The sequence below is a fragment of the Corvus hawaiiensis genome, chromosome 26, assembly GCF_020740725.1.
Source record: "Corvus hawaiiensis isolate bCorHaw1 chromosome 26, bCorHaw1.pri.cur, whole genome shotgun sequence".
Taxonomy (NCBI): domain Eukaryota; kingdom Metazoa; phylum Chordata; class Aves; order Passeriformes; family Corvidae; genus Corvus; species Corvus hawaiiensis.
In genome coordinates this window covers 13,140,475-13,167,691 of record NC_063238.1, presented here as the reverse complement: position 1 = coordinate 13,167,691, position 27,217 = coordinate 13,140,475, and the positions used below count along the sequence as shown (strand labels likewise).

The following is a 27,217-nucleotide window of genomic DNA, read 5'->3' as shown; positions in this document are numbered from 1 at the left end:
TTGGCCAGATGCAAGTAAGAAAACATAACCTGAACACTAATTCTGATGAAGAGTTCCATCTCTCAACACCAAAAGACAGGCTCCTATCCACATAGCTGGATACATGAAGACAGATTTCAAGTACATAATGGGGCTCAGGTGTAAAGCATATGCACTTATACAAATATATTCAAACTGAACGAAAATTCAGTTTAGATCTGTTTTTTACCATCTCCTTGAAAACTTGTCTTCTTCAGGGTACAAATAGAGAAAAGAAACAACAAAAAATTCTCAAAAGAACATAAATTGTAAATATTGATAATTTTACTTTTTTATTTAAATGCATAGATGTTGCAAAATAGATCAAAATGATGCACAGTTTCATAGCATTAGAAGTTAAAACAGGGATACAAATTTATATCTCAGGTATAACATATATATAGCGTCGTATGACAACATGAAAGAAATGATACATTGGTAAGTTCACTGCAACACGTGTTAGACAACAAGCTTTCTTCTCCAAAAAACCAGATACAACCCCACCCACACAATTATCAAAAAATCTAAACAAGAAAAATGAAAATATATAATGAGAGGGCGGGAAAGAGGATTTCACTCTATAAACACTGAACATTTTTTTTGACATGGGTTCAGATAAAGAAGCACAGAAATACACTTATTTTCCAACCCCCAGGATTTTTAAGCCTCAGAAAAATCTTTCCTTGTTGCATATGGAAAAAAGCATCTGTAGATGGCTTGCTTCTTAAATGAACCCCGCCTTTAAGCACCGTTTCAATTACATTAGAGCACCCTACATGAAACAAAGCTGTTTAACTCCTAAGAGCTATTGATTCCAATATTACCATTCACTCTTAAGGAAGAATTTTGTTACTTTAAACGTCACATCTAACATACTTCCTGACTTATGATGATCTATTGAAGCTGTAGTGAGTTAGCAGCATGATGAACAGCCAGTGATTTGAATGACAATTGCTGTTGTAAGCTAAACATATAACCTGAGAGATATTCCCCCTCTTTCCTGCTGGCCAAAATAACCCTAAGTATAATTCATATGCATTTTCAGTATGAGGAATTTTAAAGAATTTACAACCTGATTACCCAAAGATAACATGCCAAAATCTTCTTCCACTCTGAATTTTGTCTTTTGGCAGAAGACAAAGAGATAATGAATTGCAACCATTTCAGTCTGGATTTCTCACAGATCACATTCAGGGGAACTCTGCAGAATGTGGATAACAATCAAAACCTTCTACGTGTTCCACTGAATTGTGTGAATTTAAAAATGCATCACCTTGTAATTATTTTCTAACATAAAATAACTCTACCCTGAGGGCAAGTTGGTAAATGAAGGTTAAGCAGAAAGAAAGTATTGAAATTACCAATAGTAATAAATTTTATTTATCATTTCTTGAATTAACCAGATAGGCTGTTGCCTATCTGTTGAACCAATCAGATGGGTAATTGCTATTTTTTCTTGATTTTTAAAATTATTTTCTATTGAAAGAAAGCAGTTTGAGAAGGTTATTGCTATTTCAGGCTTCTATTGACAGAATTTCAACATTCTTCTTGTAAATTTAAACAAGAAGGTTTGTGCACATTGAGACAGTCAGACCAATTATGTATGATCTGAGAACTAGAGTATACAAATTTTCAATTCTGCAGTTTAAAAAAGCACCACAAAAATTTTGTGTGCTTGGATTCCAAGACCGTCTCATTCTAGAATAGGAAAGCAAGAGTTTTGTCTTGAAAACTTAGCAATAATGGGCAGATTGCAACAGTAATTTGGGTCTTTAAAACTTTATTAGCGATCATCATAATTTAGTATCTGAGTAATGAGGCTTCCCACACCCTGGTTTTTAAGAACTATATCTGACTTAACACTTCTAAAAATTCTTCTGACATCTGAATAACTCTGTTTTACCGCATACTCATAAAACTTTGTATGTTAGGTAGCCATCAGCTAATAAAACTTCAATTGAGTTCCGTACTTACAAATCATGTAAAACTAAGAAACGGAAGAGTTGTGCACTGCACCTCTTTTCTCAAAGGAAACAAAGTCATGTGTCTTTAAAATCAAGGCCGAAAACTTTAGATTTGCATTTGTTTTCAAAAAATCCTAAAACCTCTTGGATTCCTATGTAATGAGTAGCAGCATTCTCAACCACGAGAGGGCATCCATGCTTGCAACCTGATCCTCGGAGAGAATACTTGAACACATATATCCACCTACCAATCCATCTGCCTACAGATATAGATATGGATATAGACACAGATATATTTCTTTCCGTGCAGTCACAGTACTTTTGCTCTGGGAGGTTTCCTCTTTCAGAGCCCCTTGGTATTTCCCAGTGCTGATAAGGGATGGCACATGAAGTCTAATTTTGCTGTTCATAAAGCCCTCATGGAATCCAATTCTTTCATTCCTGCAGAAGTTATATTAAACCTCCTATGGTTTTCACTGAGACCTGATCCAACTCACCTCAAATTCAGAGGGAAACAAACTGATCTCAAAGAGTAGATCCCAAAGATACGTCTGCAAGGTCAAGCCCAGATTTTCTGAAGTCATTTATTTTTCAGAGAGAGGATCTGGAATCACTAAAACTTGCTCAGCATTAATCTGAAGTCATGAATCTCAGAGGTCTTACTCCCCCCATAGCTTGTTCCACAGGCACTTGCCTGCTGTGATGAGGGGAGGGTGCTGTTTGTTTTGGTTTTGGAATACATTTGCCTCTCTGATACACATAAAACTCTTATTAGAGCCTGAAATAACTATAAAAAGGAACCTTGAAAGCAAATCTGACCTAGTGGTAAGTTATATGCTTAGCTGAAAAAGATCTCACAAACACTGGAGTGTATATGGTAATATTTCCACAAAAAATCATCTGTAACTTCAGCACCAGAACATAGAGGTTAGCACCAAAAGGTATCAATTGCTACCTATCATGTTAGATGTTTAATGAGGCAAAAAGTCACAAGAAGATATTATAAACAGCTGCACTCAATAATTAATTATATCAATTTTGTTATATATTTTTTTACTTTTATGCCTCTCACAGTATTTTGACCAAAAATATTTTTTGCCTTAATTTAGCTTGTGCATACTTTTACAATTTTATATTTAGAGCAGAAGTCTGAGCTAATTTCTCCATCTTTAAAGGCACACCCCTCTGCTGAGAAGAAATTAGTACTTCAAGGCCATCAGAATAACAACTGGAGGCAGTTTGCCTCAGCATGGCCTTGAACTCATCAAGAACTTTCCTCAGCATGTATCAGAGCTGCCAAAGACATCTGAAATCTTCTGCACATTTCAGTGCTTTTTTTTGTAGCAGCACTTGGTGTCAGGTAGTCAATCAGGAAGCACTGGCACTGGCAATCAAAGTAGAGCTTTACTGGCATTGTTATTGCCTGGCCCAAGAGAAAAAATGATAATAGAAATGGGGGCAATTCAAATAGGCAATACAGAAAGGCCTTCTACTTTAAAGTGCAAGGGGAAATTTCATGTGGCAATCACATATCAGATGATCTGTAATCCTCTCTGTTAAATGAAAAATATTCAGCTAATGCTTGAGTGCTTGTGGCTGCTTTTATCAGGAGCTGCTTGTACGAAATAGCTTATATCCAGATCATTTTTTGCTGCTGTCAATTACAGTGTGATTACAATAGTTAATACCTAGCACCATTATGGGATGTTGTGAAAAAACCTGCATACCTGTTTGTTCAAAGCAAAGTTTTCTATATTCACAGAAAACAAAATATTCCACAAAATCAAGGTATTTGTAGCAACTTAAAAAGTAACAGATATGATAACATATATACCCGTGATAACAATTTCAGCTGAATGACAGAATTATAAATTAATTTACAATGTCTAGTCCTGTTTGGAAAGTGTACCATACAACATACAAGTTGCAAGTTTCAAAGTGCATAGTCATTTATTGTTAGACCTACTGTTGTAGGCTCCATGGCTTAACCTGAATTTTTTCTTATGCTCTGCTTCCTATCTTATATTTTAAAAATAAAAATACTCAAAATGGCTAGATGCACTGCTATAACTGTGCTGTCTTTACCTCTATAGAAGATTTCTTATGCAGAATGAAAATGCATTTTTCACCTGCATCTTTGTCAAAAACTGTGCTGGCTGAGGGGCTAGTGACCCACCAAGTAGTATTGTCTCACTCATTTGTTTCAGTGTGTACATAGATAATGCAAAGAGGTTGTCTTTCACTCCCAAAACAGGACTGGATTTTACTCTGCCAAAGTATTTGACTGATTGAGTACTGTTCAAGTCCAAACTCCTTTGAAAACAAAAGGAAAAATGTTTATATTGTACCTGTTAAAATAAAAGTTAGTAGAATACTGCAAAGTATTATCCTTTTACAACATGGACACACCTAAAGGTAATGTGCCTGTCTAGGTCTTGTCCTGTCAGATACAGAAGTGTCACTAACCAGAAGTATCTGAAGAGCCACAGATCAGCTGCTGATGTTCTCTGAGGGATCAGGTTATGGGTAGATAGAGAGGAGCTGCTACATTTCGCACATTATAGATCCTGTTCCAGATATCTTGCTGGAGAAAAAGAGTAACTAATGTGAAGAATTCAAACTCTCATCTTTCTTTTTATATCACCAATATGTTACTTCATATTCTGGTGACAGACTGTTCTAAATACCCTCAAAAGACTGAATTAGTGACTTAAAGATACATATGCAGCTCTACATATGTAGCTCTAGTGAAATTATCCTCTGTTGTTCCACTTGCTCTACTCAGTATTGCTTTTCAAAGTTCATAAATTTCAGAGGTCTAAATGTAGCAGTGCAAGCAGACTAAACACTTATATTTAAAGTGGACTACATTCTGCCCTGTAACATAAAGCCAAAACTCAAGGCTCTTTCAATGACCTAGTAGTTGAGACAGACAGCTGATTTCTTCCTTTTCATAATCTGTTTTTCAAGAAAAGTACCTGTATAATATTTTAGTTTTAATATCTCTATTAAGCACCCATAAGGCATTCAGGTTTTGGCAGGAAGGTTTTTGGAAGATTTGGTTTTTAATAATGCACACAGGTATTTTCAGGAAACAGCACAATATATATTATAGGATATATATTGCTTTAGAAATTTGGAATTTTTGCAACAAATCTATATGAACTTTTAAAGCTTCCTAATGTCTTTTATTTGGAATTCTTACCTACTTTTAGGTCTGACCTCACCTGATCCTCAACTGAGTTTCAGTCAGAGGGATAACATATATACTGGTAAACTTATAGTGCAAAAAACACTATGGATGTCATGTATTGATGTATATTGCTTTGCAGCAATATATTTCTTCCTGTAAAAGAATAAATATACTCCTGCAAAGCCCCATTATAGAACTATGACTGTGTTCAGAAATACAGGAAGGTACAGTCAAGCTATGCTGTTTTACCAGTATTTTTAAAGTGGTGTAGCTTTCTATCTAGAAAAGACTTTAGGCATGTGAGTTAACAGCCACTGCAGCTTGGCCAGTGTGGTTCCTCATTCTCTCTAATATTCCTGTCTGCACACAGACATGTGATAGCAGCAGCCGTGTGCTGAACTCTTGGAACACCATACACGAATTGACGCTGCGCATGAGGTAGGTAATATCCTGCAGTTTCTCTTGCACATATGTCTTCCTCTGCTCAGTGTCCCATTGACATTGCAGGTGAAAGCACAGGTGTAAACGGGAGGAACCATTGGGCGTGTGAGGACAACTTGTTGCTTTGCATGTCACACTCCATTTTTAAAGCACAGTATTAAACAATGACCCTTCTCTTTCTGGAGCTATTATTTTTAAAAGGAAGAAATATTTTATCTTTTGATGTGCTTTTAATATAATCTAATCTTCAGGAAGCTACACTTGATAAGATTAAAATGAGTTTTAACTCATTAACAAAATGTTAATCTAAAAGGGATAATGTGAGTCTTAAATTCCAAAGTGTTAAAACCAAATTATACTGTACTTTGAAAGCTAATTATACAAAAGCATACAAAAAGAAAACATCAGAGTATTATTACAATATCTCTCTATATATAATATGTGCAAAATTCAATACACAAGCTTCTTGTTACTCATCTGTGGGTTTTCTTCAAAATAATGTAAGCCTTAACTTATTTAAACCAGTATAAGTAGTTTGATGTTACTCCTGGGAAACAAAGATTGTCAGTACAAGAACCTCCATAGCTTGGAGGACAACCTGAACATGGGACTCCTACTTTATATGGTGCTTCTCCAATCCAATTGCCCCTGAAAATAAAAAATGAAAAAGAATGCTTAATAATTTCAGAATGGAAGAAAAAAAATCATTAACCATACTTGTTCTTAGTGATTAAAGTTAACGTCTCCACTGATATCCCATAAATGCTGTTACTAAAAACATGACATTAGTATATTTCTGTAGTTTACTGATAAACACTGATCTAGCAATTCCCAAAAATGAGCAGGAGAATGACTATATCAATCCAGGCCAGTAATATCCATTCCACATCCTTCAGTCTCAGTGGCGATGTCCCAGCCTTCTTGCTTTTGCTACAACCAAGTGATTTTTGATGCTCTGATCCTGTGACAGACTATTTTTTACTGGAGGTCTATATTTATGAAAAATAGCAAATAAGCATTGGTGCAAGGTTTTCCTTGAGCACCCTTTTGTCTGGCAGTTATCTTAAAAGCTTGTACTTGGAAGACGGAAAAACAAACTGAGTGAAACCTTATTCTTAGGTTGCACTACCCTAGGTTCGCATTGTGAAGCTCTGAGGCTGAATTCATTATTTGAGAAAAGGGAAGAAAAAACTATTTCCACCAGTAATATATTAAATGGAACTGGATTGGGGCATTTCCAGAGGTCTCATAGATGTGAATGAGAGGAGAAGATGGGCTCCTGTCTGGTGAATAGAGGTGTGCAATAGACCCTAGGGGGAAAGGGGTACAAAGTCTGGGGAGTGATCATATGAAAAGAGGTACCTCCGAAACATCTAGGAACATCTGAAAAATGCATCCTGATTTTTAGGAGTTTATATAAACCACAGGCTTTTAGAGAATCATGTAACACTCATGATGTAGGCAGAAAGTTAAAATTAGATTTTTATTTAAATGTTATGTCTCACAGAGCAGAGAACTTTCCTTTAGTTTGCATGTGACGTGGAATAGCAGTGAGTAATGCAATTATTTATGAAACATTTTGTCATCCCCCACCTCCCAGCCAGTAACGCTGGATCAAAAGCCCTGGTCTCAGTTGTGCCTTGGAAGAAAGTAGAAATCTCAAATAATTTGCTCATTCCTACTTCTCTTCCAAATGGGTACAGCAGACTAAGTGCTCAGGAAACATATTTAGTCTGATAACTGATATGGAAATTCAGAGTTTGCTGAAAACTGATTTCTGCTTCATTTTCTACGCAGCACATGGCAGATTTGTGTAAGACTGCTAGATAATCTGGGGCCTTTCTAAACTTTGCAATTATCCTCCTTAACTTCAGGGTTTTTTCCCCTCAGTTCAGAAGCATAAATATTTTTCAGTGTTACAGCATGGCATGAGTGAAAATTACTGGAGTTCTAAATCCTAAGTCTTTGCCAAGTTCCAATCTTAATAACTCAGACTGGGGGTTTTTTTAACTCCCTTCCTCTTTAGAGGAGTTTCTGATGTGCTGTTTACTCAGAAAGGCACAGACTTTACTGAGTGGCAAAGAGATTTCTGTGTGTGTGCCCAAGGACTCTACGCCCAATGTCCATAACTCAATTAAATCTTAGAAATACAAACTTAATCCAGGGAAGACCACTCAATATAATTTTTGTGACCCTGCAAGAAGTAAATGCAAAAATCATGATTCCACTTCCTATGACTGAAAGGTCTACACAAAATCTCACACAGAGAAAGAGCTTGTAACTTCAGGCTTTGGTTTGCTGTTTGAGAAGCAGTGGGACTTTTAGGCTCAGAAAATATAAAATGTCAATAATACAATTGTAATTTCAATTGTTTGTGTAACTGATACACAAACACTAAGTCAGTTTCCAAAAATGCCTGATTTATAAATCTATTTTCTTCCTACATATGAAAATGAGAGAAGTATTCTGGAAATTTTGTAATTTTTAATATTTGTTTTCAAATAAAGATACATAAAAAAATTCTCTTCGAAACTTTGATTTCATCTTCTCCATGTTGTTGAGCTTTAAGTCAGATACAGTTTTTGCTGCCTTATCTTTGTTCCCTCACATTCATTTCTTACCATCCTTTTCCAGTAAATATTAAAGACAAAAGGACAGAGAAATCTCCTTGATTTCCAAAGATGTTTTTTTCCCCCAAGTAAATTTTCTTAAGAAATCCTATCTTTTTTTAAGTTGCAAAACCTTTAAAAATTCTTTTACTCATGTAACAGCTAGAGTAATGACATATTCTTGCATATTCTTTACCACAAATGGACCTGTGCCACCAAGAGTTTATGGAAAACATGCTCAATTGATTACACTTAGATTCCTATACAGAGCTACGTCTTTGCCGAATGTACAGTCAGAGAAACCAGCCACTCACACTGTCCCTGCGGCTTTTGCAACAATGGTCCAAACCAGACCGCAAACTGAAGCTCTCCCAGAGCCACACTTCACTGACTCATTCTGCACCCAAATGTAAGCTCGGGATGATGTCTAGGAAATGCTGGCAGAAAACTAGTTTCTGCATTTCAACCCAACACAGACCTCTGCAAGTTATGGGATATAGGGCCACCTATGGGTGTCTATGACCTGTATTTTAACAGACCCTAACATGGCAGGCAAGATGAGGTAGATTTGCAGACACGGAGCTTAGGCTGATGGACTTTATATGAAAGCAATTTATGTACCATGGTCATAAGCAAAGGTATCCTGTGGGCAACAACATGTATCATAGAATGAATCACAGAATGATTGGGATTGGAAGGAACCTGAAAGATAAACTAGTTCCAACCCCTTTGCCACAGGCAATGCTCAGAACCCCCTCCTGTCTGGTCTCAGATACCCCTAGGGATGGGGAGTCCACGACCTCTCTGGGTAAACTGTTCTAGTGCCTCACCACCCTCACAGTAAAGAATTTCTTCCTAATGTCTAATCTAAACCTACCTGCCTTAAGCTAAGGCCATTCCCTCTTGTCCTATCACTACATGTCCTTGTGAAAAGTCCCTCTCCAGCTTTTTGTAAGACCCCTTTAGGTACTGGAAGGTTGATAAAAGGTCTCCCTGGCGCCTTCTCTTTTCCAGGACAAACAGCTCCAACTCTCTCAGCCTGTCTTCCCAGGAGAGGTATTCCAGCCCTGATCAGCTTAGTGGCTCTCCTCTGGACCCGCTCTAACAGGTCCATGTCTTTCTTGTGCTAAGGACCCCAGAACTGGATGCAGTTCTCCAGGTGGAGAGCAAAGTAGAGGAGGAAAATCACCTGCTGGGCACATTTCTTTTGATGCAGCCCAGGATATGGGGTTAGCTTTCTGGGCTGCAAGCGTGCCGTGGTAAGTCATATTGAGCTTTTCATCTACAAACACCCACAAGTCCTTCTCCTCAGGGCTGCTATCAATACATTCTGTACCCACCCAGTACCTGTGCTTGGATTAACCCAATCCAGGTGTGTTTGGCCTTACTGAACTTTATAAGGTTTGCACAGGCCCACCTCTCAGTAAATCAAGAGCCTGATCTACAGTGGGATTGCTTACCTGAGGAAGTCTAGTTCACCATGCCTATGTATAAAAGAGTGAAGAAATAAGGAATTCCAAGTAAAGTGAAGTGAGCACAAAGAAGGAAGAAAAAAATTAATAATAATAATAACAGCAATAACAGAAAACAAGTTTTTTGTTTTGTTTCACACACATCAAGTTCATTCCTTTTCTTCCTTGTGTACTGAAGTCATACATTTCTGCATGTTCAGATGGAAAGCTTGAACAAAGGAGCAGCCCACAGAAAAAGCACAAATAGAGCTCATGCTGCAGAAAAAGGAGTAAGCAGTCCTATGAGAGGACCAAAACATGCACAAAGTATAAAAATAAACAAAAATAAAAGAGAGCAACTCACTTTGGGGCATAGTTGCATACCAAGTAAACAGCTCGCCGCCAAACAGATCCCCAGACGTTCATATTGTGGCACGTGTGGATTGCACAGCCGATGCGATTGGAAGTGGCCCAAACCATCTGAATAAATATTTATTATCGGTGAAGTCCAAATTGAAAAGGAATATACATATACATATATTTATACATATACACATACATTTATTTGAGAGAGAGGGGTATAGACACATCATAGGAAAGTCCAGCTCTGGACATGAGATTTTGAATAGAGGAAAGTAATTTATATAACCTGTGTGTAATGGGTGCACATGGGTCCATAACATCGCATTGGGCACCTAGGGTTGCAGTCTTGAGGATAAGGGAAAGCATAATCCTTCACTTCATCATACCATGGCTTTACCAGCTGCAGAATAGACCGATACCTGGGTTTTTTAAAAATACAGTAAGACAAATATGTCATTTTAGATCTCTCCTCACATCACTGGGGCACAGTATTATAATATTCTTAAGCCAAATGAACACTGACAGATATAGAACATAGACTACTGGACGACACTTGCATCAGTCCAAGATCTGAATCTCAAAGGTTGTTCAAAGGCTGACAAAATAATTGTTTTGTAGGGTATCCTCTTACCTTCCAGTTCTTACAGACAAGTTCTGGCCCAAAAATCTCAGAAGATAGGAAGGTCCATGGTCCCAAATGCATGTAGCAGCCCAAGCTTCAGCAGATTTGGCAAGAGTTTCATCCCAAACCTGACAAAATAAAGTATCCTTAGCAGCAGAACAGAAAAAAGCAGATAATGATCATAGTGCTAGAACAAAAGAAGCAAGTATCTTAACCCACAAATATACTATTGTAACATGTCAGATCTAGAACTAAGAAGAGAACTGTGGGGCAGCATGCACAGAATCCAGTGGGATTTGCCCTATTGCTGGACAGAATTCCTGCCCACATCATTGGAGGAAGCCATGTATTCCAAACTCTCCCTTTTTTCTGGAAAAGCCCTTCACCAAACAGGCATTCTCCTACCATTTTCCCTTCTGTGTTGATGAGATCCATGTGTGGACAGGAGTGAAATTTTGGCTGGGACTCAGATAGAAATTGAAGGAGAGGAACACAGGGAAGAACAATTCAGCATAGGTATTACATACCCCACAAAACCCCAACACATTTGAAATAGGACCTCAGGAATATCTATAGCCAGAGACAATGTGTGTGGCAGCTCTTCATATTTGAGGTCACAAGGTCAAGAAAAGGGATTCCACAAAGGCAAAGACTTTGGATAGTTTCCAGGTGCAGTATGGATTTCACTACTTTATTCTGCACAGGAACTGGCATTGCTCACTGCCTGATATAAAAAGATAACAGCTCTGTAAGGACAGACAATTTGACTTCTTAAGTTCTCCAATGTTTGGAACATGACAAGTGAACGTAAACTCTGTCTCCTTTATATACTTTGCCTGCTCAATTACATTCCTGATTTGTAACTCTACTGTTTCCTCCACAGCAAAACAGGTTTGTCTCACGAATAACAGAGATATTGGCAACAGAACCTACTGCACCACTGGAGCTCCTGATAAAGAATATCTCACTGTTACATTCCAAGTGCACACAAATCCTAGTATATCTTAGTGTTTAAGGGATACCCAAGTAGGCTGTAGGCTCTGGAATTACATGTATATTTGGAATTCCCTGAGTGGAGTGCTCAGGTGCAGAACAGTTGTAATGAACTGCAAGTAGAAAGGCAGGAACAGAATGTGGTAAAATTGCCTATGCAGACCATTAGTGCTTTTTAAACACAAACACAAACTCATAAATCTTGAGTGGCTATGAAATAAAGAGCATGCTCTCTGAGGCATGAAATAAGAGGCAAAGTCAGAAATTAACTTATCAAAGAATGAAGTGGCCCTCATCACACATATTTTCTGTACTATGAGCTACTAATAATTTCTAGTTCAGAAATTATTAGTAGCTCATAGTACAGAAAATATGCGTGATGAGTTCAGAATTCAGTTTTAATTTCACAACCCTGCAGAGTCAAAAGACTGATCTTTGACTAGGACGGTAATTCATGCCCTGACTAGTACTTTGTGCAATTTCTCTTAGTGAGAAGGACAAAATTTAGTAAATTTTATGAAGTTGCTAAGCCACTGAACCAAGCTTTTGAGAATATGGAGTGGGTAAGGTACACCCTAGATTAAAGGTGAAGAAGCACAACAGAGACCAGTAAGACTCCTTAACACAAATCATCTTCCATTCAAGAGGAACCACCTTAGGGATGGTAAAATGGGTGGTGCTCAAAGCAGAGAAGATTTATTTTACGCCTGTTCAGCAAATCTTCCAGAACAAAGTCAAAGCAAATTGCTAGTACAAGGACAAAAGACAGACATCTTAAAAAGAAGCATGCTACAAAGGAATAGTCTTCAAGCCAGGGAACACTTAGACCTCAGCTCTGAAAAATCACGGGAGTTTCTTGGAGGAGTTAGAGATAAAAAATCCAAAATCCAGGATACGCTCTAGGGCCCAAGGCGAAGAAAACTGTGCACAGACATTTCTTCCGCTTTGTATCTCTGCCATTAAGTTTACTAGCTGCATGTGGCCTGTGTATAAAAACCCCTTTATAATCCCTGTGGTACTGAAGTGGTCCCAAAAAGAGGGCTTAAAGAGTAGGTACAAACACAAAAGTGTGCCTGGGGAGTGTGCCTGAGAGGCTGGGGCCACAGCCGGTGTTTGGAGCCTGCCCAGGCCCAGGGCAGCAGAGGAGCTCATGGATCCAGCATGTGGGTCCAAACACAGATGCCTGGTGTGCATCCATAAGGGGCTGCTCTGCCAGGACTGTGACACCCCATAAACACCCTCCTTTGCTGGGATTAATCATGCTTCTGGCACGAATGCTCCTGCCAGGAGGCTGAACATGAGGTTTGCGTGCTTGCTCCCAAGTGACCTGGCTGCACTCCCACAGTAATCTAAATGTGTACTGTATTCGCACAAATAGCACCGAGATCCTGATTTCCACACTGCACATTTTTGTGTACTAAACTGCCTCTCAAAACAGCATGTTAGGTGTTTGAAAGAAATGTGAAGAATGGATTAGGTTTTCACTGTTAACACTCTCTAACAAGGCACAGCCCCTGCCTTCGACAGTGAGGGCATTTCTAGTTCACTTTCACTTCCCAGCTTCATTTCTGCTTATCAGGAATCATCTGCAGCATTGGATTGGTAAAGTTTTGGCAAGTTGTTTCAAACTCAGTTAAAATGTTGTGAGTTTGTCATGTATAGTACACTCTGCTTTCCATTATCTATTCACTTTTGATCCCTCTCTGGACAGATTAAATTTTTGGCAAACATAAAAAAAAAAAAACCAAAGAGAAGGAAAATAACTACTGACTAATGAATAAGGGGGAGGGGGGAGCATATGCAGCATCTTTAAATTTCCTCCCTTCATCCATTAGCAGGCTGGTGAAAAGCCTCTATACAGAGTCCCCTACTGCTATGTAAATAATTTGTATTTCAGGGGAGAAGTTGATTGCCTCACCTTCTTTATTTTATTTACTTCATATTCTCAGAAGAAAAGGTGGTCTCAGTCCTTATAGGACGAGCAGATGAAGTGAGCCTACAAGATAGATGGAAAGGGACTTTTTGCACTGGGATCAAGTGATAGGACAAGGCTCAAAGCTGAAGGAGGGTAGGTTTAGATTAGATATTAGGAAGAAATTCTTTAGTTTGAAGAGTGGTGAGGCACTGGAATAGGTTGTCCAGAGAAGTTGTGGATGCCCCATCCCTGGAAGTGTTCAAGGCCAGGCTGGATGGAGCTATGAGCTATGAGCAGAAGATGTCCCTGCCCACGGCAGGAGGGTTGGAACTGGATGATCTTTAAGATACCTTCAACACAAAACATTCTATGATTCTATAAAAAGGCAAATGACTAATATAGGCTGAAGGTGAAAAATATTATCTCATAATGACCCAAAATATTGTAAGAGACTGTGCCATTAGTTCACTCTTTCAAAAAAAGTCTGATCCTGAGTCCACACTTGTACTAATTTTTATCTCAGTTCAGTCCCCTGTTTTGGGCATATAAGAGAACAGAGCAAAGACATTTTGACTTTTGAAGCCATGTGGATTCATTGTTGTACATAGATAAACACCATATCAAGAAATACAAATATATCCTAAAAAGAGAAACTGAAGTAACTTGAAAGTAAAAGGGACAGTTTCTGTATGAGGAGAAATGAAAAAGCTCAAGCTAATTAGCAAAGAATTGAAAAAAACCAGAGTGATAAACTCTGAAATGATGGGCAATCCAGTGCTCCTATTAAACATCTGAGAAAGCTGCCTGACATGAATGCAAAATTGTAAAAGGAAAAAAGGAGAAAGATGTCCATACTCAGTGGGTTAAGATCTAAGAAGGTGACTCATCCTGAAATGCTGATTGTGCAAATTCCCAGTGCCAAACTATGATCATCCACTCCCTGGGGACAGCTAATCTTCATTTGCTAGGTTGCAAGTAGTTGAGGAAGAAGTCACCTTCTATCCAGTATAAAGATCCCCCCCCAAACTCCAGATCACTGGTTTGGTCCAGCATGGAAACCTTCCTACTTCTCAACTAGGTCTAACTGAGCCACAACAGAGTTAAAGCGTGTCACCACACTTCCACTGACAACTTGAAATGAACATTCTTTGGCCAATTTATTTTTCTTTCTTGAGCCAAACATTATTTTCCTAGAAAGCTGTCTGACTGTGCTCTCTGTACTGCTCCCTGAAAAACAACACTTCCAAACTACATCTCACTTGAAAATTGTCAAGAGGACTGAACACAAGGAACAGGACAGTGCTTCTACATGGGGAGTTTCAACACCAGAGACCACTTTATGAAGCAGCTCTGGGGTGTTCTCTGCACTCACACAGCACATGCTTATTGAGAGTTAGGAGTAAAATCTTAGCATTAATAAAGTCAGCAGGAATTTTGCCAGTGAGACAGAATTTCATCCTAGATTTTGTTTGTTTCCCTCTGTAAACAAATAGTAAAATATTTAATCTCCAAAATGTGTAATAAGCAGTAGAGTGTAAAACAAAATCTCTTTCATGTTCAATGAAATTTCTTGAAGTCCAAAAAGTGGTCTTCCTTCACCAAGGAAAGCCTTTTAATGTTGTGGGACATAGTTCTTTCATACATTCCCTTTTTATAGCTGTCTCTCAGTTGTTCTTAGATAATTTTCATGTAGAAAAGATGAAGTTGTCCTTTTGTGCTTGGGAGGAACAGAAGGTCCTGGTCACAACTATGCTCTCAGGTATTAAAACAAGGGTGAAGCTAAATAAACATTCTGATGATGAAAAAGAAAAGAAACAACTACAATATTGCAAAGATCTGTCCATGATATTTGTTGAAAAATAATTGGCTGTTCCCTTTCTACTTTGATACCTATGTTTTAATTTGAGGAACTGCATACATAACAATTTTTAACTATAACTTGGGCTTAGAAACATGGTTCTGCTCATTTTCATTGCAGACAGAATTGTAGTCCTCATATCAATCATTTAAATGGAGTAGCTTTTTCTTGACACTCTGCTCAACACAGGTCTTAGGAGGCAAACCTAATCACTCAAATGACCTCTCCTCTACTCTGCAAGTACTCTGAAATTATTATTAATGGCAACAGATAGCAAGAATTTGTGATCTAAATACAAAGGGAACAGAATACACAGTCATACACTGTATTAATTATTTTCTCATTCTGTGTGGATATCTGTGTGTAAACTGGATGTTTTGAGAAGCACTTAAATTTATAGCCCTCATTGACAAAAAGAAAATATGAAGGAAATGTGGTAAGTAGGAGTGCTCCTTCCATGACAGCACCAGCAGAGAGATTGTGAGATAGAAGATGTGGGCTAATTGTGGAGTCCATAAAGATATGTTTTTTACCTGGTAGCCTAAGGATTGTGCTAATGATCATTGTAAAACACTCAAGGAATCCAAACCTGTGCTTTCACTCTTCTTTTGCCATCATGATCTTTAATTTTTCCCAGCTCATTTTTATTGCCAGTAATAGGGAAGCTGTCCTCACTTGCAAAAGAGCACAAGAGAACCTCAGCAGAGCATTGCTCTGGACATTAAATACCAGCAGCAGCCCTCAGTACCTCACTGCTTGCATTTGGTTTGTTTGTTGTGGTTTTTTTTGATGTGACATATCAGCTAAGATAATATTATACATATTTTTCAATGGTAAAACGAGTACTTTAAGCAAAGCATACACACCCTGGTCACTCACTACCTTCCTAGGAATTCCCTGAGTCAGGGCTGCTGCCCATCATGCCAGGACAGCTGTGGTGTGACCAGACCCTCAGCTGGCTGCCACCAACTGTACAGCTGACAAACACCGGGTAAGGTGTGAACACAAATCCAGAGCAAATAGGTGAAGTTCATTGTTTTAACCACTCCCTTCTGAAACAGCGTCTTCACACAAGCGCAGTTACATGAAGAGATGGCAAATGAAACACTGGGATATGCAATTTGAGGAGAGCTGCATGGCAGCACTGCTACATTTTGAAGAAAAAGTGGCAATTTGTTTGCCAGTCTTGGCATCTTGTCATTTATATATGTTTACTCTGAACTCAGTGATATTCAGATTGTTATTTCACACAAACAAATCTACAGTGATTCTTAGGCATCTCAAAAGATGGCCTGTACAACCTTCTTTTAGCAATGATTCGTTAAAAAATTAGCCCTTCCACCTCAAACATATTATTTTTGTCTCCAGTAGCCCCCTGTTTCTCCTTGTTTGCCTAGTTGAAGATCAAAAGCTCTTACTTCCAAGCAGCAAGCGAGAAAGAAAAAAACCTTGACTCGAGCAATTTCTTCCTCTGAGAAAAACACTGTGAAGCCAAGGGATGAAATCCAACATGTCCAGTCCATCTGTGCAGCTGCATTCCGCAGCTGCTCGTGCAAGTCCCAGAGCGGATTAGCAGATGGAGGCTGCTACCCTCCAACACACAGGTCTTGTCCTCCCGGTCACTCACCCTTGCACCGCTCACACCACTTGCGTGCGCGGTGGCTCTCTCAAATCCCTCAGCAGTGTGCAGGGCACACAGGAGTCCTTTGCTCCCCTTCTCTTTCATATAGTCGGACCTGTACCATTTTCAGGTTTAGAAACTTTCTGTAGGACCCCCCACCATGTCCACTACCCCAAATCTGGCAGAAAGCTTAATAAAACAACCTAACGGCCCTTCTGCCTGCATGCTTTTACAGCAGAATGACTCAAAGAGCCTCATCTTTTTGCCCTCACTTCTTTCAATGCATACTGTGTGATGAAAACATATGAGCTCATTGGAACTTACAGAGAGATGTGGCAAACTTTATATATTTACTTGGGCTCTGAGATCATTTGGACTCTAGACTCACTCTCCCTCTCTCTAAGAATATGAATTTTTTTGTTTTGATCGCAACAGCCACTTCTTAGAAATTTTTCTATGCATATTGTAATTGGTGCCTACCACGCATGCAGGTACTTTCTCACATCCATTAGGTAATAATTAAAAAGTTTACACAGAAAATTCCCAGTCTACCCTCTAGAGAAAAACATCTTGACGGGAATTGCAGTTCTGTACGTCATTCTTTTGCAAATAAATAGAGGGTTAATACATCAAGCTGCTTGTCCAACAATCCACTGCAACTCAAAGTAAAACTGTGCAATGTTTTATAGTAAATTTACTCTCATATATCCAAACCTCCAAACATCTGAGTCACACTTCTGAAAAGCTCAGTAATAGAAGGTCTGGCTTAATCAGGGCATCACCAGACATATTCCGAAGAAACCTCATTGCCAGAAATACTTTTCTTATGAAAATTCAAGTCTGTGTTTTACATAGGAGTTTCTATTCCTGGGTGTCTATGTGGTGCAAACACAAAGTGCTATCACTTGAAGCTTTACCACTGTTAGTAGTCAATTTTTTTCTTCTAAAGGTTGTCTGCATTTCCTTTCAAGTTTGGCATCAGGCTTTTAAACAACAAGAAATAAAGAAAATTGGTACACTGTCAGATTTAATAACAATAAGCTTCTCTGACATGCTATTATTTGTTTAGCTTTTGGAAAAGCTAAACATCACAGCTATATATCTTAAAATATTCAGTGCTTTTATAACCTACTGCAAGACTTATTTTAATTGGCAAGAGCTTATCTTAGAAGTGGTAACAAAAAGGACCAAACTCTGTCTAGTTCCATGTCACCCTGACAATTGGTCAGAAGTCTGAAAAGGAGCATGTCTGACCTCATTTTAAATATGATCAGAAAAAATTGTATTTTCTTAGAAACACAAAATGTGAATGAAAATGTATTTGTTTTTTGGTGCTTCATTTCTCTTATGTACAGAAAAAAATCTACCTTTTACTTTTCTTTGTTACTAACCACTGAAGTTTTTCATTAAAAGAAAAAAATGTTCTTATTTCTTTAAAAGTTTTCAAAGAAAATACTTACTATTTTCTAAGTAGCTCTAGCTGAAAGATATGGCAGCATGACATAAAAGAAAACACATAGCAGCTTCTTCTTTCCACAGAATAAAGAATAAGAACAATAGTTCTTTATTCTCAGACGAAGAAAGCTCAATTTAAGATTCTTTCTCTTGATACAGATTAACAGATACCACTGACAGATAGATAGATGTGCAAAACCAGTTCATAAAACAGACCTCAAACCCCATCCCAGGGCACATTCAGATGCATTCATACATGGAGGGGCCTGAGCTGAAGGCAGGATTCTGTGTACAAAACGCAAGCAAGGGGCTATCCTGGGGCTTCCATCTTTTTCTGCCTTTAGGATACACATTTTAACAGACCTGTGATAGAGTATTTATTGTTTCAGGTAGAGAAAGAGGATAAAAATGTCGTGAGGTTTAAGGTTACTACCATCTCCATTCATGTATGAAGCAAAGTACTGTGTACTTTGGATCAAGATTCTCATGAAAAATGCCCTGTCTGTGTTTTTAGCCACGAAGTTCAAGAGGTGCTACATTTAATAATAAAGGAATGTCTAATTCTGAGTGCTCTGGGCAGGCTGCTTTTCTATCTGAGACTTTACTAAGTTGTTTTTTGTTTGTTTAAACTCCTAGAAGGCTTTCTGCTAATACTAAATTTAAATAATGTAAATATTCTTTTCTAAAACACCATCAAGATGGATGTTTTAAAATTGTTATGCATAAAACATTGGAACAGAGCTCTAGTACCAAAGCAAGTTTAACACAGTCATTCTCTTCCACAAAATTTATCAACCGCAGCATTTTTGGGGAAGTTTTTCAGATTTTTCAAGGAGCGCTTTCCAGGAAGGGTCTTTTACGTTCAACTCTTGAACAGATCTATCATTCACTCTGCACATAACAGATGGCCTTTGTACTTCTTATCAGTAGCATCCACCTGGATTTGACCCTAAATGAACACCATTTACTGAGACTGAACAGGCTCTCCTTGCATTCTATCAATGAAACTGCTGGAAAAATGGGCAACATCCGACATCTCAGTGATAGCCAAGGAGTACAGTGCTGCACTATTGACAGTGGTGCACTAGGAAACATGTAAGTGGCTAAATTCACCTGTGAGGCAAAAGAGAGCTAGGTAACTCTATTTTGCCAAAATCAGCAGAAAGTAAGCTACATTTACTCCTGCTTTCTCACTTCACTGTCAGTTGCCATGTTGTGCCTCCACTGCAGAAAAAGGTTGAGTATGCTGTGAAACAACTGCTTCCTTTCCAGACTGTGATGCAGACTGACACAATTAACTGTAACCATGTGAACCACATCAGTTCCTCCCATATTATTCCAATTTTCTGAGAGGATCAATATTCCAGAATTCATTTGCCCATGATCTTCAGACATTCCTAGTGCTGGGTTATGGTATTAGGCAGAAGGGACATACTCAACTGGCTAAACAGAAAAACAAGTGGCAGGAGGCAGAAACTGGAACCAGTGAACACATTCCACCATTATAACCCTTCTCATTTGTTCTTACCTCACTTGTGAATTACCAGCATAGAGCAAGCTAAAAGCTATGGCAGACTAGGATAGGAGGCCCACACTGGGGAACCTCCAAGCACCTTGAGCTCTCATCTGCCAGAAGACTATACTTACATTTATTTTGTGCTCTGGCATGATGAAAAGCATATTAAGAACTTTGTACCCTGACTCATCATCTGATTACTTTATTTCAAACTTCACCATGTATACAGGATTTAAGGGAACAGGGCTGCTCAATGGAAAAAGTAGGCTGCCAGTAACTTCTACAGTAAATTCTTCATTGCATTATGGCAGTTGGGTCTTTAGACATGCATAGTTAAAATGATGGGCCTAATCTTCTTTGACATCTAAGGGTCTTGCTCACTAATTTAACAAAGGAACTGTAAATGGAGTGCAACTGTAATTTGATCCAATATGCAGAAGTATTGTAATGATATGCACATGCAAATTTAGGAAAGATAATATGCATCTTAATGCCAAGAAAATTGTCAGTAAATATGACAAGGGTAATTTTTGAAATGAAAAAGGATAGAAATTCTATCTATAATTCTATTTGCAGTTAAAAAATGCATATAAAGATTAATTATCTGAGGTTTAGTGGGAAATATTTAGGTTAGACATTTGGAAGTAATTTCTATTCCTAAGGTAAAATATTTGCCAAGAGATGTGACTGAGACAGCATCACTATATGTGTTCAGGAGCAGACAAGATGAAAACCATATGTATGTAATGCAGAAGGAAGTCCTGCAACAGGCCAGGGATAAAGTACATGAATTAAGAGACTCTATCCAACTCATTAGACATAAATCTTGAAGGAACTAGCCCTGCAATCCTTACTCACAGACATGTATGAGTTCAGTGGGACCATGTAAATAAGCCAGGGCAAATGACTCAAGAACAAAATGTCCTTAAAGATTTAGAATGGTCTGTAAGAAACCACACTGAAAACAGGAAAAAAAAAAAAAAATAGGTAAACAGGTTGAGAAGTTTATTTATCAGAAATGCTATTGAATTGGAGAGAAAACCTAACTCACTCTTTCCATGTCCATACAAAAGGCTTTAGGTATTAAGCAAGACTTTGGAAAACTTGAAGTAGGTTTGTTGGGGTTTTTTGGGACTTTGTCTTACCTGTCACTTACTGCATATTCACAGAACATTTTTAAGACCACCTTCACAGCAAAAGAATTTTATCAAGACTTTCAAATTTAGAAGTGAAATAGTAAGGCAGTTATTTGCATTTGTGAGCACTAACTGGGTTATACCTTGCTTCTCTGACCTGACTTTGGAAGTTACCTGCAAATTTTCTGTGACTGGAAGTATCCAAATACATCACCTCAGCAAAGAGAGTCATTCCTGGGCCACACAGAGTGCACAGATTTCCAGCATGACATACCTGGACTCCTTCACAGGACCACAGCAGCTTCTTTTAGAACACAATTACTTTTATTCTACAACAATAGGTTGTTTTAGGTCCTTTGTTCAGTCTATCATGGTCTTTTATGTGGATTTACTAGAAATTAATACGCGGAGATTCTCCATTCTCTTCCAGTTCCTGTGCCATCAGCTCATGAGAAATATGAAATAACTCCTGGGTAGCTAAACTAACTCATTTCAGGCTAGTCTGAAAATCTTTTACTACTTTGAGTCCTACAAAGAGACTCAAAGTGACTCAAAGTGACAAAGTTCAACAAGGGGCAGATTTTCCCAAATATAAAAGTGCAGTTACATATCACTGAACAAAAAAGAACTGAAACTGTGTCTGAACATCTTTGGTACATTAGCAGGCTCAAGTTTATTTGGAGCACTTTTTGCACTTAAAATCTTCAGACTGCATTCCACAAACACGTTTTTGAGTGTGCAATCCTGCCCCCACTATTATACTTCAGACATGCTACTGCCAGTCCACTAATAACTATGTTGATCCATACTGGGCTCTGGACTCATCCTTGCAGAGCCAGCAGTGAAACTACTACAACTTGTCTTTTGCTATGGCTCTTCAACAAGTTATTCAGATCACCTCAGAGCACTCTTAAATAAAACAGATTTTCCCATTTTGCATGGGAATGCCACAGAGGATGGTGTTCAGTGCTCATCAAGGCCCACTTTTATCAGTTACTGCTTCTGCATACAAAGCTGTAAAGGGCATGTCTGTATGTAAGCACCTGCTCTACCAGCTTTTGCAAAAACACAGTGATGTGGGATACAAAAAAGGCCATACAGACTTTGAAGAAACTGGCCTCAAGTGGGGATGACTGTAGGGAAGGTAAAAATAACTTCTGATTCTCATAGGAACAGATATTTCATGAATGAATGTTTTGGAAGTCTTTTGGAAGTCTAAGGATAGTACCAATGCACACTAAAAGAGGTTTTATGAGACTCAAATTTCAGCTGGCAACATACTGCAAATATTTATTGGCCTACCAAGTAGCTGAGATGTTCCAGAAAGGCAACACAGGTCTCTATAGTACAGAATTAGCATTCAGAAAAAGGGATTTCTTTGTTCACATGCTTCCACTGGATCTACAGATGTACATGCTTTTCACACTAGAGAGCTGCTGGCAACTCTATGTCTCACTTTTTCTGAATCATGAATTTTATGGAATCTTTCTGCTTTCTCCACAAAAAATATGCAAAGACAAGTAGATTATTTTCACCCTTTGTGAGGCCAAAAGTATGGTGTCATCTTTCTTTCTGCAGGTATGCCCTCAGCTTTTAGAGCACAAGCAAAGATTGTCTTAGGATAAAAAAAAAAAAGTCCAAATCAAAATAAGGACTCATTAATTCTGCATTATAGGCGTGGAAGTTCTTGTTTTCTTTCTCTTTCATTTTGCTTCACATATACACTGACTAGATATGTACCTGCAGAAAAACTTCCAACTGAAGGCATCAGCAACTCCAGAACCAGAACCAAAAGGAGAACTACTTTAAGGCCTAACACATTGGGTGTGCCAATGTCCCAACAGAAAGATTTACTAAAGTGTAACTGGCATAAGACACACCAGTTTCTTTCACTGGGGACTGATACAATGCCTCCCACCATGTTTGACTCCCCAGCTGTCTTCTTTCATGGGGAGCTGCATACAACAGGCTGGAGCAGCACCCAGACCCACCTGTACCAAAGGGAACTAAAACACTACCCAGCTGTGCTTATATGAACTTCCCCTGCCTAACCCATGTGCATTCAAAGCTGTTCTTCAAGACCTCTCGTCTGAAGTCCTACAGCACATAAATCTTCCACACAGTAAGGTCAGAGAGAATAATGCCCAAGGAGTGTGAAGTATCTATAACAGCATTGAACATGTGAGAAGCAGACTGTATCAGGGAGAGGAACAGAATGTGTCAAATAGAAAACCCCAAAAAAGGTTGGGTGTGGAGAACTGGAATCACAAGAACCAAACCATGCAGCCAAACACTGAGTTCTTACCAGGGAAGTGGAAATAAAAGCAAATGGAACTGTACAGAAGAGAATGGGATACAGTAATTAATGAGAAGAACGGCTCCTAACAGAATTAGGAAAAAACAACAAAACACAATTTACTATAACTGTGAACAGAGAAAAGAAGAAAAAATATCTTTTTCTTGTGCTTCAAAACTGCTTAGTTTTTCTCTACTTCAACACACTTACAAAAGATTTCCACAATTCACTGCATCTGTAAGCAACTCCAGCTCTCTAACATGTGACATCCGTTTTAGTCGTTGTTAGGGAAAATGGGATAGGCCATTTTCTTCACTACCCCAGCACTTTTCCATTCAGGAAAGGAACACACACTCTGTAAGGTCCGTTCAAGTACAAATGCACATTGTCTGCTGGTAATTACAATGTGTTTGTTGTCTTATTTATGAAAATAAGTATTGAGAAACATAACATCTTTTTTATATAGCAGCAGCAACCTCATGTCCCTGTAAGATACAACAGATTCTGTGCCACACACTGAAATTATTCAGAGACCAAAGAATGGACAAAGCAAACTCAGTTACTGATAATGGTTTTTCCAGTCTTGGTATGGCTTACAGCACCGGGTCATCTTCAAGGCCTCCCTACCAAAACCCTTCTGTAGTCACAGAGGTAAGAAGTTCAATAGATGGTGCCATGACCACAGCGCAGATGGCAGAGCACACCATCTGTGATGCTGCTCACTGAACATTTTTTGCTCTGTAGTTAGATGGGATACACACAGACTTACACAATTTTGAAAGAGAATTGGTGGCAGAGCAGTGGCTGCTACTTGGGGATTCAAGCTCAAGTTGCATTTTGGATCATTACCTACATAGCTTGAGTTGCTGATCCAAATTCTGCAGCATGAAGTCAAAAAGTACTTTCAGACTGGAAAACCAAATGTAAAAGAAAGCCTTTGGTCCTTGCCCTTGAGACTACTGATGGGGCCGATGCTGCCAGGAACACAGGGACATCCTATGGCTGGTTGTTACTGGCAAAAGCAATAGTGAGAAATGCAAGGAAAAGAACAGCATGCCAGCTGTAAAGAGCTTGACTTCAATATTGATTTTGCATCTATGTTGCAGCAAAGCTGCAGCAGCACACCCACCAATATAGATAAAATCTAGGCACTTTACGTATATGAGTTCATTAAAATAGATTTAATCCAGGAAGCTTGCTTTCTATTTTCAATGGTTTTTTACTGAACAGGCTAAGAACACTGCACTTCCAAAACCCTTGGAATATGACAGGGTGCTGGCTTCACTTAAGCAAACTGCAGGAGCACATTTCTAAAACACACAAGCCAAGGAAGGGCATGGTAGGCTGCCATTCCCTCAGACATTACGACAAAGTTTATTTATGCAGAATCAAAGGAAACATCCGTGGAGAGCACAGCAACGAAAATGATGACTGAGCTTGACTTCTGACCTCTCTGGTTTTTCTGTCTCTGACCTTTCCACTCAACCAGACTTCAAACTCAGCCTATGGTCTTCATCCTGCAATATTTTGAGTGCACTCAGCATTCTGAGGTGCTGCCGGGATGTGCTGAACAGATTGTATGATCAAATCCAGATTTAGGTATCATCTGTGATAGAAACATGTCCAAATTTTTAGTCATTAGCTGCTACAAAGAAGGAGCTGTTATTACTGATATCCCCTTTCTGTCAAGCTGATGGTGTCCTGTTTCTCAAACCTATTAACCATCCATTGTCATATGAGAAACTCTCTGATTTTAAGCATTTAATATGGTGCTGACACAACTTGTCTGTACTTTCAAAACAGTGTGAATACATTAATTACAACATAAAAAAAAAATTGTTGGACAACCTATGTTTAATATTAGAGGCCCACATTATGCATGCATGTAAAGCTGGAACACAAAGTAGCAAACACTGCTTTAGCCAGTAGTGCTCAGTATGAGATCACAGTGAATGTGTAACTTCTATCATACCTGCAGGAACAGATATTTCCTATAAGTATTTTCCAATAAGAAGAAAACATGCCTGCCACATACTTTTTTTGAGCACATTGAAATCCTGCATACTAAAGAAACAATTAAAAGCAGCATTGTATTTGATGGTATTAGATGTACACAAAAAATATCCAGTAAGTAAAACACATGAACAGGAGACAAACAGTGCATCAGATTAATTACTTTGCAAACACAGTCTTACCATATTGCTTCCATAGATATTATGTGTGAAAGAAAGTAGAAATGGTCATTGGGTACCTTTTTGCCCACATCAGGGCAATGACTTACAGTGTACTCCACAAAAACAAAGGGGCTAATGATTAGCACTTCAAACACTTTGGTTCACATGTGATCACATACTATTCCTCAGGCCAACAAGCAGTTAACTCACCACTTCATTTACTTCATTGGGACTACACATGGAAATGAAAATTGAACAGGGTAAGTAAGAGGTTCAGAGTTCAGTATTTAGCTTTTGCTTGCTGAAGTTAATGCAGCTTGAAAAATGTAAGGACAGAACATTTTAGTGAGCAGTAATAGATAAAAAACATTTATTTAGTTAACTAAATCATGACAATTTGTTTAAGAAAATCAGATCACTGATTTATCGTTTGTTTTGCTCTGAAATAAACACAGTTCACTTACCATATATTCCATGTTGGAAGCAGGTGGGAAGACTTTGCCTCTGACTTGATTATGATAATCAAGAATGGCAATCATGTCATTCTGCGAAATGTAGCGCTTCCGCCTGGCTTTGGGAATTTTTGCAGAGTCCAGATGAGCTGCCAGAGCTGTCTCGATGTCAGTGAAATTATTGTCTGACAGGAATAGGTCAGTGGAGTTGGGTAACACTAATGCACTTGTTTCACAGAGAACGGAAAATAAGAGAGTACAACTGATTGCAGCAATTACTGTCATTCTGGGGCCAAAGGAGACAGATAGGCCACAGAGGTACTCTGCTTTAAGTCAGGGCAGCAGAAAGCAAATCTGTAGAAGAGAAGATATCAAAGATGTGATTCTGTACATCTGGGCAGCAAGACAAAGTGAACTGGCAGGCTGTGACCAGAAAAATCATTCTGTCTGTCAGCTCAATCATAAAAGCAATCCACACAGAACATGTGTTGCTGAGCAATTTTTAGTAACTGTATTAAGTGATGATGGTCCTACTACTACAACACACAAAATGAAGTATCATTATACCACTAATTACATGGTCAGAGCTAGTAGTATTCCTCAAATAGTGACAGTGCTATCACACCAGATCAGTCCATAAACCACACCATAAATCTTATATGGGGAGACTGCAAGAAACCTCAATCATGTTTTCCACTGAAAATTAAAAATACATCCTAGGCTATGCCTATCCCGTAGGCGTGGACTGTTTTGACACAGTGTGGCAAAGATAAAACTAGTAGGCAAAAGAAAACATATACAGCATGAAAGCAGGACATCTTAGAAATAGCATTCAAATCTTAAGGTCAGCAAAATGTGATGAGCACTGATAAAACTGCATGCAAAGCAAACTTATGGAGCTGAATGGCTTACCTCTGGATAATACCAAGAAAAAAAGAACACAGTCTATTGTTCTCCCAGTATATATAGCACTCTCCTATGTGATGATATGAACCTTTGTGAAGAAGTGTCTCTTATTACAACCCCCCAAAGAACAAAACTGTGCTGGTTGTGAAGCCAGCAGGAGCTGCTCGCAGCCTTTATATGTCACAGCCTGTGCGAGCCAGCCCGGGCAGTGTCCCGGCGGGTCCCTCTCAGCCG

General features: G+C 38.6%; 1 protein-coding gene across 1 annotated transcript; it reads right to left on the bottom strand.

Annotated features, from left to right (window-relative positions):
• Positions 1–285: 285 nt before the first annotated feature.
• PI15 (peptidase inhibitor 15) lies at positions 286–27,160 on the bottom strand. Its single transcript, XM_048286997.1, has 6 exons — positions 26,990–27,160; positions 26,090–26,431; positions 10,671–10,789; positions 10,326–10,458; positions 10,041–10,156; positions 286–6,264 (listed from the first exon to the last, which is right to left on the bottom strand). The coding sequence occupies exons 2-6, from the start codon at positions 26,360–26,362 to the stop codon at positions 6,129–6,131; spliced, it is 777 nt and encodes a 258-aa protein (XP_048142954.1). The 5' UTR covers positions 26,363–26,431; positions 26,990–27,160; the 3' UTR covers positions 286–6,128.
• Positions 27,161–27,217: the final 57 nt, after the last annotated feature.